The following is a 12,928-nucleotide window of genomic DNA, read 5'->3' as shown; positions in this document are numbered from 1 at the left end:
TCACCCCATCCCCCAGCCCCAGGCCCTCCTACCCCTCCTGACCATGGCCACAATCCTTCCTGGTCACTCAGCTACACCTGGCCTTCCTCAGAAACTCCCACCCCTGGCACTAATCCTTGTGACTCTACCCCTGCCTGATGCTGGAGCCACACTGTCCATTCATTCCCAGCTCCAAGCCCAGCCCCCAGGGGGACGCCGACCATGTGTCTCACATGCCACCTACGCTGCTGCTCCATCTGTTGGGGCGGCTCCCCACCCAGCCCCATCCACACCGGCAGGCCTGTGGGGCTCAGAGACACACTCAACAAATAATCCAGCATCTGCACGGCACCTGATCATTTACAAAGCCCTCTTGCCACCACCACAGGGGCACCACGTAGGCTCAGCTCTGCCCCTCACTGAGCCTCAGTTCCTCATCTGTAGAATGAGGGTCCTCGTACCTACCTTATGCCTTCTTGCAAGGACTAGATAAGGTGACAGAAACAACGGTACATCATGTTCCTACTGTGAGCCCGGCTCTGGGCTAAGCGCTCTGAACTTTACCGGATGTATTTGCCAGGAACGGATCGAGCCTCTAGCAAGCAGCAGCTGTTTTCATCATGGTCATATAACCTTCCACACACATGTGCTCACACCTGTCATGGATACCCTTAGGAACATTCCCAGGTACCTCATGCTTACTCACAAGGCTGTCCCTGGAAACCACGTGTCCCCTCTGTATCACTGGGGTGTGCCCACCCAGGCCGGTGTCCCCCAGCTCTGCACAGAATAGGGGTGAGCTCACCCGTCCCCTGGCTTGCACCCAAGCTCCTCGGTGCCTGTGCTCCAGCCCCCACTTTGCCGAGTCATTCAATTGCACCTCAGTCCCCAGCTCATCCAACTCCTCAGCCCCACACACCTGACAAACAGCCTTATCATGCACGCCTTGAGCTGCCACCTCTTGTGCCAGCCCCCTGTGTGCTTCCCTCCATGTACAGAGACCTGTGCAGGGACCCTCCCATGTACACACCATTCACTTCCTGCCAGTGCTGCTATGGGACAACCCTCTCCAATCTTCCTAGACAGGAGGAGGTGCCCCCCAGAGTAGGGGAGGGTCCAGGGGGCAACATTTGAGTCTCAGCTCTGCCACTTCCAAGCTATATGACCCTGGGTGGTGGGGGTAGCCATTTCCTCTCTGAGTGTGTTTCCTCATCTGCAAGAGGGGGCAGTGATAAGACTTGCCTTGATTACTTTCCCCACCTGGTGGAATCAAAGGAAACATGAGACACGTGGAGTTTTGCACATTGCAAGATGCTGAGATGAGTAGTTTTAAATGTAATCATTAATAAAACATACTTTAGTCTATGCTAGGCACTGTTATAAAGTGCTTTATGTATATTAACTCTTAATTTTGACAATGCTGGTATTACCTCTATTTTACACATAAGGAAACTGAGGCCCAGAGGGGCTGAATAGTTGGCCCAAAGTCACACAGCCAGAAAGGGGGTAGAGCTGGCGTTTGAACCCAGGCTCCAGAGTTAGTGCCTCTGGTCACTATTTGTTTTTTGCTCATAGCTGGGGTGTGGCCAGGTACGGACATGCTCTAGGTCTTCCCAAAAAAGTCATCAGGGCTGGAAGGAGGGAGCAGAGAAGTGAGGTCAGAACTGCTTGTGGCCCACCAGGCCTGGCCCCTCCCAAATGATTCAAGGGCCCCCTCCTGAGCTTTTCTGAGCAGTAGTCATCCTGCCTCAGCTCACAGTCTCCACAGAAGGGGAACTCACCACTACTCACCACTACCCCCCACCCCCCCACCTCCCACTCCCCTCACCCCCGCCCTGGAGGCAGCCTACTCCATTGTTGGATGCTTTCAATTGCCAGCAAGCTTCTCTTTAGCTCGAGCCAAAATCTCCCTCCTCCTAACACGCACTTCTCCCACCTGTCCACGGGCTGCCTTCTGGGGCCACCAGAATGTGTGTAAACCCAGCTCTTCCTCCCTGGCGCCTGGGGGAGGCCCCTGCTGTCACACTCCCAGCTGGCATGAGAGGGAGCTGGCGTGAGGAGAAGAGAGCCAGAGGGAGGCTGGCATTCCCATGGTTGGAGGTGTGTGTGTGTGTGCATGCATGAGCACGCACGCGTGTGCGGTGTAGATGTGGCCAGAGATGGGGGTGGGTGATCTGAGGAGAAGGCGCCCAGCCAGGGGCTCTGCCAGTGTGGGCATGGACAATCCCTGCTCCCGGAATTTGCATCTGTTTGCTCAGGTGGCAGTGGTGGTAAAGGCCGGGTGTGTGTGTGGTGGTGGTGGTGGTGGTGTGGGGTGTGTGTGTGGGAGTGTGGGTGTATGTGTGGGGGGTGGTCACTGAGGCTCTCTATCGGGGGGAAGGCCCAGGTCTGAAATGGTGGGTACAGTGGGAAGCGCCTAGAGTGGAAGGCCAGGAAGCTTTGTTTTAGTCTTGCTCTGCTGTGTGGCCCTGGATCAGTCACTGCCCCTCTCTGGGACTCTGTTTCCACCTCAGATAAAGCCAGAAGATTGAACTCTGTGACCTCTGAATTCTGTGGTTTAGAGTCTGAGCGGCCTACTCAGTCTGGGTTGTCTGCAGAGGGCAGTGGTCCTTGTGGAGGCCACATCAGAGAAAGGTGGGCTCTGAGCTCCCCACGTCCCTGCAGCCTGTGGGCAGCGCAAGGTGGCAGGAAGGCCACAGGCATGAGAGCCAGTGGCCCCCTGACCTGCACTCACACTTGGGCAAATGAGTTTCTCACGTGAAGTTCAAGCTGCTTGTCCGTAAGCCTGGGGTGATGAGTGGACTCACCAGACCCCTGGAATTCGGGGTTAAATGAGACTGTGCAGGCGGTGGTCCAGCCAGGTGGTCCAGCCAGGTTCTGGGGTGGTGATCCCAGAAGTCACAGCCTACGTGCCACTGTGGCACTAGCCTGGCCTGGCTATGGAAGACTAGAAGGAGGTTGTCAGCCTAGGAGGACCTGGAAAGGGTCTGTGGAGAGGGCTCAGTGGGTGAGAGAGTAGGCCAGGTCCCAAGAGTAGCCGAGGCATCCCCAACCGACCCCCCCTCGGTGGGTCCCCTCCTCACTGGCTCAAGGCTGCAAAGTCCATCTGTGGGTAGGAGGCACTGGGTAGCTGACTGGGTGCAGAATCCCAGGGAACATGGGAGAGGTCAGGTCCCCAGAGGAACAGGGGCCAGAGATGGCTGGTAGTGTGCACTGAGCTGACTTGTCAGTCAGTGGGCACTGGAGAAGAAGAGTGTGTCTTGGGGAACAGTGGCTGGACTGTGGGTACAGGGGGCTTCCAGTGCCCTGCATGAGCCTGGGGGAAGGGCCATTGCCCTGTAGAACTCTAGGGGAACCATTTGTTTACCTGATGTAGTTGTGCAATGCAATGGCAAGGTGGCATGGAGATCTCCAGCCGGTGGCACGGAGATCCGAGGCCAGAGAGCTGTGTACCAGCAGAGGAAGGATGGTGTGTCCTAGGTTTGCAGGAACCCCCTGCATCCTGGGGGGAAGGGTGGGTTGGAGGCTGGGTCAGCAGAAACTTAGTTCCAGGGACGGGAAGAGCAGCAGGCTTCCCAGGGAACTGTGGGGGTGGGGTGGGGTGGAAGGAACGCAGGTGTCCACTTAGCACATACTCCTCTTGGGGCCCTCACTGTCTCACAAGCCTGAAGCTGCCCCAAGGGTCCCTAGGTCCGTGGAGAGAGGACCCAGGGAGGGCTGGGGCTTCCTTCTGGCCAGCCCGGCAGTCCCTGTGCCGGCACCGAGCCAGGCTGGCCTGTGCTGCGGAGCTGTGGGCTGTGGGGAGAATGAGTAATGAGTCGTGAGGGGCCCTGGTTCCCAGACCCTGCCCTCACCCCTCCCTGGAGACACTGCACAAGCCCAGTGTCTGCCCCCCACAGCTGCCTCACAGCACAGGACCCGCTCCCCTCCCACACTCCCCCTCCACAGCTTGGCACACACAGCCCCGAGGAGTCACCCCCTCCTGGATTCTCATGCAGTTTGCCTCCCCCCACCCTCACTGGCCTCCAGGTAAATTCCTTCTGGCTCCTAGGACCCAGGCAGCTACCTCCTAGCCTCTGGAGGCCTCCTCACCAACCTTCACTTGATCTGTGCTCTGCCAACCTCCCCAGCAAGGGAGACCCTGCCCTGAGGCTTTTTCAGTAAGAAGCCCTCTGGTAGCTCCCCTAGGGTATGACAGAGGGATTGGGCTCCATGGTGGGGCAGGGGGAACTAATCCCCTCCTTCTCCTGAGCTGAGGGGTGAGTGGACAGAGCACGAAATCCTATTCCCTCTGCTAGAGGAAATCGATAGCTAATTAATTCCCTCCCCAAAATGTGTTGGGAGGTGGGGGTGGGGGTGGGGAGAGAGGCAGGGCCAGTGAAGACTGAGACCCTAGCAGAGGGGGAAAATGACAGAGGAAGGGTGTCACTCTTTCGGCCTCCTGGCCTGTGGTCTCTGCCTCGGTTGAGGGTCTCCCTGCCCCTTCTGGAGAGGAGGGGGTTTGGCCTTTCCCTTCCCCAAGCCTAAGGGTCCCCCTCCCCTGCCCTAGGCCAGGGTGGGGGTGCATGTGTGTGGGGGTAAGGGCGTCAATCAGCCTGGGAGCAGGTGCTGCATTTAATTTGATTGGCTAATTAGCCCGCGCATGTTAATTATCTCCATTACCCAATGAGGAGAGGCAGTGGCAAAGCTATATATAACCCGGACAGTGTTCAGAGGGAGAGGGGGCTGTCTTCCTGGATTGCCTTCTGTCCCCTGCTTGGGAAGGGGCAGCCCTTGGAGGGGCAGTGAGGCAGGACACTTGAGTCCCCATCGACGCCTGTGGGATTGGGCAGGGGGTGGGGTGCTGGGGGTGACAATCAGAAAAAGCCTGATGGAAGGACTTGAGAACTTGGCTTTGAGGGTCTCTAGGAGATGGCTCCCCAAACTCTCCCGCTCTTCTCCTGAGGACTTCTCTGTCCCTTCTTCCTTGGCACACTTGTCATCCAACCATCCCTGCCCTCCCTGACTCTCTGCTCACTCCCCTGCTATGGTTTTTTAGGGTGCCCCTAGCTTTTTCTCTCTCCCCTCATACTCCGGCTTCCTCCCATGTAGAAAGGGACTACACCCATCTGATCTCCCTCACCTCTCCTCCTTTTGTTTCTCACTGCCCTGAGCTACACCTGTGGCTGCCCCATCGTTTGTCTCCTTGTGGACAGGCTGGAGTCTGGCCCATGTGGATATTAAGTTCCAGTTCCCTGCTGATGGGCTGTGTGCCCTTGGGCAAGTCCCTAGACTTTCTATGTGGGCTTCCCCAGTGGTTAATGGGAATAACGGGACTTCTCAGAGTGATTAAGTAAAATGCCATTTGTAAAAATGCCCAGCATCCAGGGCTTTGACTAATGCTGTTTGGAATAATTTTCTCCATCTTCTCTTTCCTCTTCTCCCCATCAGGCCACCTTTCTCCTCCATCACTCTTCTGTCACCTTTCCTGCGATTACCTCCCCTGCCCCCGCCCCCCTTCCATCTTTTCCTATCTCTTCCTAAACTTTGGCCCCTCCCTGCTTCTTTCCCAAGCTTCTCCCCACCTCCTTCCCTTCCTCCCTCCCCAAAATAAAATCAATGCAATATTCAGGAGGGTTGTTGGATATAAATAATTACGACTCGGAGTTTAACGAGATGCAAATTCCCCTCCCCGGTGTGGGGTATAAATTGCTCTCTGACAGCCCGTTACAAGGGTAATCATTTCAGAAAGGCAATTTTATGTAAATAAGCTTGCTTGCCTCCTGGTGGCTCCCCCAGCCCTGGATGGGGAGGGAGGTGGAACTGAGGGGTGAAGAGAACCCAGGTATTGGGCCAGGCCTGAGGCTGAGGACTGGAAACTGGATGTTGAGGGTGACAGACATTTAGGTTTAGGAAGGATCTGGGCTGGTGATCAGTGGGGTTGGGACCCAGGCTGGGGTGAGTGTTATCTGGGGGGGGGGGGGGATTGGAGATGTGGAATCAGATGCTTGTGTCCTTGCATGGATGGAGACGGTTTGGGGCCTGGCCGATCCTCGCTAGCTTCTCTCCCTTGCCCCCTTCTCAGCCAGGTTACCCAATGATCCCATTGATGAATTGGCGTTTAATTAATCCCAATGAATTATTTAGCAACTTCATTATCCAGCATCAGGAGCTGACGAGAGAGCCGCGACTGGCTGGCTGGTGGTGGGAGCACCACACAGATGTTGGGTGGCTCTGAGAGAGGAAGGGGCTGGGGTCACCAGCTTGGGGTAGCTCTCCAGGCCTCACCCCCAGGAGCTGGCCCTGGTCCTGACCTGGGCTCCCACCGAACCTTTAAGAGGCTACTACCCACTCGCGCACGTCTCAAATTAATAATCACCCTAATGAGTGCCATCTCTCTGCAAGTGCTGGGCCCCAGAACTACCGTCCACGGTGATGTCCCTTGCTCTGGGACCCTCTCTGGGTCAGGGCCAGCTCCTCAAATCCTAAAGGGAAACAACTGGGTGACGGGGGAATCAGCACCAATGATCCCCTCCCTTAACCCTTCCCCTCCTGCGAGCCCCTCATTAACCCTTTCCTCTCTGTTTCCCCGCAGGCATCCCTCCCCCACCTTTCGTTGGAGCCCGCAGCGGGGGAGGGGCGCCTCCTGCTCCTCCTCCTCCTCCTCCGCCGCAGCCGCCGCCGCCCCGGGAGGCCGGGACCTGGGCCTCTGCGCCTCGCCCCGCGGCCGGGCTCATGGCACCGTGAGCCGACGAGGGAGCCCCGCTCGGCGCGGGGGGCACCCGGCCCCCTCCCCGCCCCATGCACCCGCGGCTCTGAAACCTGAGCGGGGCCGGGGGCCGGGCGGGGCCGGGGGGATGGCGGCCGGGAGCCCGTGGCGGCCGCCGTCGCCGTCGCCGCCGCCGCCGCTGCCGCTGCTGCTGCTGCTGCTGACGCTGGCGGCGGGCGCGGGCGGCCTGGAGTTCGGCGGCGGCCCGGGGCAGTGGGCTCGCTACGCGCGCTGGGCGGGCGCGGCGAGCAGCGGCGAGCTCAGCTTCAGCCTGCGCACCAACGCCACGCGCGCGCTGCTGCTCTACCTGGACGACGGCGGCGACTGCGACTTCCTGGAGCTGCTGCTGGTGGATGGGCGCCTGCGGCTGCGCTTCACGCTCTCGTGCGCCGAGCCGGCCACGCTGCAGCTGGACACGCCGGCGGCCGACGACCGCTGGCACATGGTGCTGCTGACCCGCGATGCGCGCCGCACGGCGCTGGCGGTGGACGGCGAGGTCCGCTCGGCCGAGGTGCGCTCCAAGCGGCGAGAGATGCAGGTGGCCAGCGACCTGTTCGTGGGCGGCATCCCGCCCGACGTGCGCCTCTCGGCGCTCACGCTCAGCACCGTCAAGTACGAGCCGCCCTTCCGCGGCCTCCTGGCCAACCTGAAGCTGGGCGAGCGGCCCCCCGCGCTCCTGGGCAGCCAGGGCCTGCGAGGCGCCGCCGCCGACCCCCTGTGCGCACCCGCGCGCAACCCCTGTGCCAACGGCGGCCTCTGCACGGTGCTGGCCCCCGGCGAGGTGGGCTGCGACTGCAGCCACACGGGCTTCGGCGGCAAGTTCTGCAGCGAAGGTGAGCCCGGGGGAGCCGCCGCCGGGCGCCGCGTCCCGGGGTCTTGGCCTGGGGGTGTCCGCACCAGCACGCGAGGGTCGCGAGGGGCGGGTGAGGACGCGCGGTGCGGACAGGGAGCGCCCGGTCAACCAGTGATCTGTGTGGTGCGGCCAGTGCGGGACGCCCTGGGGGTGGCGCCGTGTGGTCTGGCCCTGCGGGGGTGGCCGGAGGGCGAGGGCCGGGCGCTGGCGGTCCTGCGGGTGGGGTGAGCGAGGGAGTGTGGGCGCCGGACTGGTGCTGGCGGGGGGCGCGGGAGAGGTCGCGAGGACGGCTGGCGGGGGCGGCGGGGTGGGCCGCCTGGGGGCGGAGCGCGAGGGGCCGGGGCGGGGCCGGGGCGGCCGCGGTCTGCGAGCCTCTGAGAGCGAAGCGTGGGAAGTACCGCCGCTGAGGCTCGGGCGGGACGGGAGGCAGAGGGACCGGGCGTGGGGAGAAGGGCGCGCAGCAAGGGCAGGTGAGGGGGGTGGCAGATGGCGGGGTTGTGACTGGGAAGGGAAGTTTTGGGGGAGGGAGAGCTTCCACGAATTCCCCAGAGGCGGAGCCGAGTGAAGAGGGGACAGGTCGCTGGTGGCGCCAGGCCCGGGTCCCTGTGGGCTGTGGTTCAGGGGGAAGGAGGGACTTGAAGGCACTTGCTGTACTTTGGTCTGGTGGGGGAGTGGGGGAGACATTCCCCATCAGTTTGGGGGTGGGGATGGGAATCTCCTTCGGCCCTGGTCTGCGGTGCAGGCATGCTTTCCTCTGTCCCAGATCGCTAGAAGCTGCGGGCCATCTAGCAGCTGTGTGTGTGTCTGCCCACTCTCTCAAGAGGTGGAGTCTTTGGGGGGAGTGTGTGCATGTGCATGTGTGTGCCTGCATGTGCCTACAGACTGGTGCAGCCCTAGGACTGCTTTGGGGATGGGTGTCCTGCTGGCTGCCAGCATGCGGACAGCCATGGGAGGAGTTGAGTCTGCAGGTGCGGCCCTGGGTTTGGGATATACAGTATTTTAACTGTGTATCTGCGGTTGTGGTGGGGGAATCCTTAAGGAGAGTGTTTGGATTGCTTTTGTGGGGTTATTTATATAAGGTTGTGGGATATATCTTCAGGAACTGTGTGTATTAAGTTAACCTGACACCTTCTCACCTTTTCTCCAAGGAGTTCAGGTGCTCCCTAAACTGTGAAAGTGTGTGTCTGTGTGTGTTTGCCTGCATGTGGAGCTGTGAGTCTGGCACTGTGTGTGTTATGTGCGAATGGTTTGCTTGAACAGAGTAGTGTTTACAGATGGGAGTGCAGTGCCTAGGAGATTGAATAGTACACAGGTGTAAGGGTGTGTGCTCATGTGTAGGTAACCGTGTGCATGTGTTTTAATGTGAGACCTCAGTAAGACATTGGAACTCCATAGAGAATCTTCCTTTTCAAGACTTTGAACTTGATTTTCTGATCTCTATGACCTTTCCCCTCCCAGCCTTTCTAAGAAAATAGGATGAACCACACTTCTAACTTGATGGAAGGGGGAATTTGAGCTACAGAAAGGTTACAGTAGTTAGTCCCTGGTCTCACTGGCAAAACTGGGCCTAAGTGTTTGAAAAATGCAGCCAGAGGCACATTGGTCCACCAGAGCCCCGGTGTCCATTCACTGAAAGGATTTATTGGCCAGTGAGGTGCCCAGTGAGCCAAACAAGGTGTGTGCTTTTGAATATGAGCTGTGTGGTTGTGTGTCTGAGATGTGTGGAGGAGAGACAGTTGTGTGTATCATATGGATGTGTTGGATGTGTATGAGATAAATGTGTTAGCTGTGTTGAGCTGGGAGAGATGGCTGCATATCTGACACATTTTGTGTGTGTGTGTGTGTGTGTGTGTGTATGAGATTCATGAAGAAAAGGAAAAGGGGTATTAGGTGAGTGCCATACAGCTGGTTGGGGGAGAGTTACCTCTGTGTGTATGTATGTGTGATAGCTGTTGGGGAGTGGTGGTGCTTTGTCTGTGATAAAAGAGCAGAGATAGTCCTCTCTGCCTTCCTAGTACCGAATATAGTACCAGGCCCTTAGTGGGTGTTTGATAAGGATTTGTAGAATGAATTAAGATATACTAATAAGTATTTGAGAGAATAAAGGCTTGGGTATGTGCATATGGAAATATGTCTGCGTATATTTTCAGATATATGTTGTGGGTGGGCCTGGGGTTGTAAACACTGATTGTTTCTGGAGGTGACAGGCACAGTGACAGCCCTACTGATTTGTCTCCTTCTCCCCACCCTGTGACCTCATTCCCTCTCTTTATATTTGTTCCTATTTCCTGGGCAGCTTTTGTAATATCCTGTGCTCATTACACTACTTCTAGTACATTCTCATCCAGCAGAGGAGGAAAGGAATGCACTCCTACCTTTGGGTGTGGGGGTTGAGGAGGAAGACTTTAAGGGGACTAGGCCTGGCTCCTCATCCCAAGACAGATCCCAGGGCCAGAGTCCCCAGGTTTCCCCTGAAGTTACAGTCACGTCATTATTATCTGCTTTGAGTGATTCTCAATTTTATGGAGATTGTGGGCATTTTAAAAAGCCAGTAATTCACAGTACCTTTCCAAATAGGAGTTATTTTTATATCTGTCCGCTGTGAAAATGGACGACTCAAACTGCTATGAATTCAGGAAAGCTTTTAGATGACTTCAATGTTATATTTGCCATTGTGGTTAATCAAATATACATTAGAAAAAAAGTTTTTTAGCTTTATATGCAAGACATATCAATTTGCCTTCAGTATCTGGTGTGCATATGGATTTGTGGATGCTTTGGAATCCCCCCTGCCTTCCTGGGTCTGGGCCTACCCATTGACCGAGAACTTCCCTGTTAGGAAATGTGCTTTTCCCTGCCCCCGCCCCTCCCCACCCAGTGTGAGGGGGGCAGTTCTAACCACAGGTAATTGAAGAGAGAGCTAAGTATGAGTAACTAAGTGTGTGTACCCACTGCTGATTATCACCAAAGCTGGGATGGAATCGACAGGGACTGTGCAGTGATTTGGATGTGAACTCCTCCTGTCACTCATGTGTGAGGATAAAGGGCTGAAAAGTGACCAGGGGAGAGGCTGTGCAGGTATATGTGTGAGACCTCGAGTGGAATGGGTGCACAGATGTATAGGACGGATGGCAGGGGTCTACCTAGTTCAGGAGAGGAGTATAAAGCTACTTGTAGTGATGGTGTGCCAGCAGGGAGGTAGAGGCATGTTATTCATGTGTGGGCTTCTTATGTTGGTTGGTGATTGAATTCTATAAGTAGCTATTGAGGCCTTCTTTGTGTGAGGCCTCATGTTGAGAGCTGAAGGGGGGTCAGAAATGAATAAGATGCTGCTCGGGGTGTCGGCTGTTTAATTGGGAAAACAGGTAAAAAAGCAGTCCAGTGTGTGGTGAAGAGCACAGATTCTGCAGCCAGACTGCCCAGGCCATGTGACCTTGGACTTCAGCTCTCTCTGTCCTGGTTTCTTTTTTTCTGGAAAATGGGGGGTAATAATTTGTACCTACCTTACAGAGTTGTTATGGGAGCTAAATCAGCTAATTCACATGAAGTGCTTAGACTAGTGTCTGGCACATAGAAGATGGTCAATAAACACCAGCAAAAGAAAACAGACGAAATAGTGTAATATATTCCCAAAGAGATGCAGCAAGGCAGTGCAGCTTAGTGATCAAATGCAGACTCAGGTCTGGGTTTCTTTCTTTCTTTTTAAAATTTTCTTTAAAGATTTTATTTATTTATTTGAGAAAGAGATAACGAGAGCAAGAGCACAGCAGAGGGGGAAGAGGGAGAAGCAGGTTTTCCTCTGAGCAGGGAGGCCGACACTGGGTTTGATACCAAGACCCCAGGATCATTATCTGAGCTGAAGGCAGGCGCTTAGCTTAACAGACTGAGCCCTCCAGGGGCCCTTCAGGTCTGGGTTTCAATCTGACTTCTGCATTTACTAGGCCTATGCCATCAGGTGAATGCCTACCCTTCGGACGAATTTTTCCTTACCTGTAAATGGAGATAAGCATGCTTGTCCCACAAGTCTGTTGTGGGTATTAAATGAATGTCTGGTACATAATAAATGGTTAGTAGATGGTAGTTACTATAACAAGCAGAATGCTATTGATCTTTTGAGGAGGGAGATGGTTTTACAAGTTGGGGAGGGGGATCCGTAATAAAAGGCATGCTATTGAAGCAATATTGCTATTGAATAAAAGGCATGCTATTGACCTTAGGCATGGATGAGTAAGCTTGGTTTGAGGAGGCCACCCCATGCATAGACAATAAAAACAAAGACGTGGAAGGAAGGGATGTGTACGCCATGTCCGTAGAGGGGCACCAAGAATATAAGAAAAAGAATGGAATCTAAAGCAGGAGAAGCAGGTTGAAGTCACATCTTGGAGTTTTGACTTAATCATTCAACCAAAATTTATTGGCTATTGTGTCCTGAGTATTGGCAAATGCAGCCACCAAAGAATCTTGAGTAGATATATGAATAATAAGAGCTATATTTCAGAAGCTGGGAGTGTGGTATAGAAGCATTAGAGGGAGCAGAGTTGTGCAGTGGAAAAATCAGTTGGGAGATAGTTCAAGAGAGAGAGATTTTGAGGCTCTGAACCGTGCTTGTCTTGGAGAGTGGTGAGGATGGGGGGTGGCACTTGTGACAGTAGTAGAAGCAGCGGTGCTGGTGCTCTGGTGCTCGGGAGCTGTTGCTGGGATGGAAGCTCTAGGACTCACAGGGAGGAGTCAAGGGTGATGGGGTTTCAAGTTTGCTTGAAGGACGGTGGTGGTGGTGATGGTGGTGGTGGTGGTGGTGGTGGTGGTGGCGGCGGCAGCGGCGTAGGCAGCAGCAAAGTGAAAGGAAAGTGGAGGATGGATGGGGAGCAGATTTGAGAGGGTTGGGTCACAGATCATACACGTGTCAAACTGCGGTGTCCCTTGATCTTAGACCAAGGCATCCGGGCTGTTGGAAATGTGAGACTGGAGCTTTGAGTTGCAGGCAGGGCTGTGGATGGAGACCTGGGTGCCACAGGGGCCTGTATGGAGAGAGAGACTATTTGAAGTTCTGGAATTGGATGAGGTGGTCAAGAAGAAGGTGAAGAGACTTCAGAGGAGCCCACAGTTGGAGAGGAGTGGCCACAGACATAGCGAAGGAGCAGTTAGAACAAAAAAAGAGACCAGATCACACAGTCAAGGGGGGAGGGCACAGGGCCTCACAGCTAGTGAGTGTTTTTCTCTAGGTGCCTTGAACTTTTATATCATTTAATTCTTGTGCCACTGCCAGAGATGGAAAAGCTAGGATCTGAACCTGGAGCTGACTCCGAGACCTGTTGCCCTGCCCACCTTTGTCCATGCTGCCTCCCGAA

General features: G+C 55.7%; 1 protein-coding gene across 28 annotated transcripts in view; it reads left to right on the top strand.

Annotated features, from left to right (window-relative positions):
• The first annotated feature begins 6,800 nt into the window (after window positions 1-6,800).
• NRXN2 (neurexin 2) overlaps window positions 6,801-12,928 on the top strand; it is a 97,396-nt gene continuing 91,268 nt past the window's right edge. For all 28 annotated transcript variants that reach the window (XM_077862256.1, XM_077862246.1, XM_077862245.1 and 25 more), the window contains exon 1: window positions 6,801-7,560. In XM_077862256.1, the coding sequence (XP_077718382.1) occupies window positions 6,816-7,560 (745 nt within the window). In that variant the 5' untranslated portion in view covers window positions 6,801-6,815. The remainder of the gene's footprint in view (window positions 7,561-12,928) is intronic.

Source organism: Canis aureus, chromosome 21 (assembly GCF_053574225.1).
Source record: "Canis aureus isolate CA01 chromosome 21, VMU_Caureus_v.1.0, whole genome shotgun sequence".
Classification (NCBI taxonomy): Eukaryota; Metazoa; Chordata; class Mammalia; order Carnivora; family Canidae; genus Canis; species Canis aureus.
The sequence above is the reverse complement of the archived record's forward strand: the minus strand, read 5'-3'. Positions and strand labels throughout refer to the sequence as shown.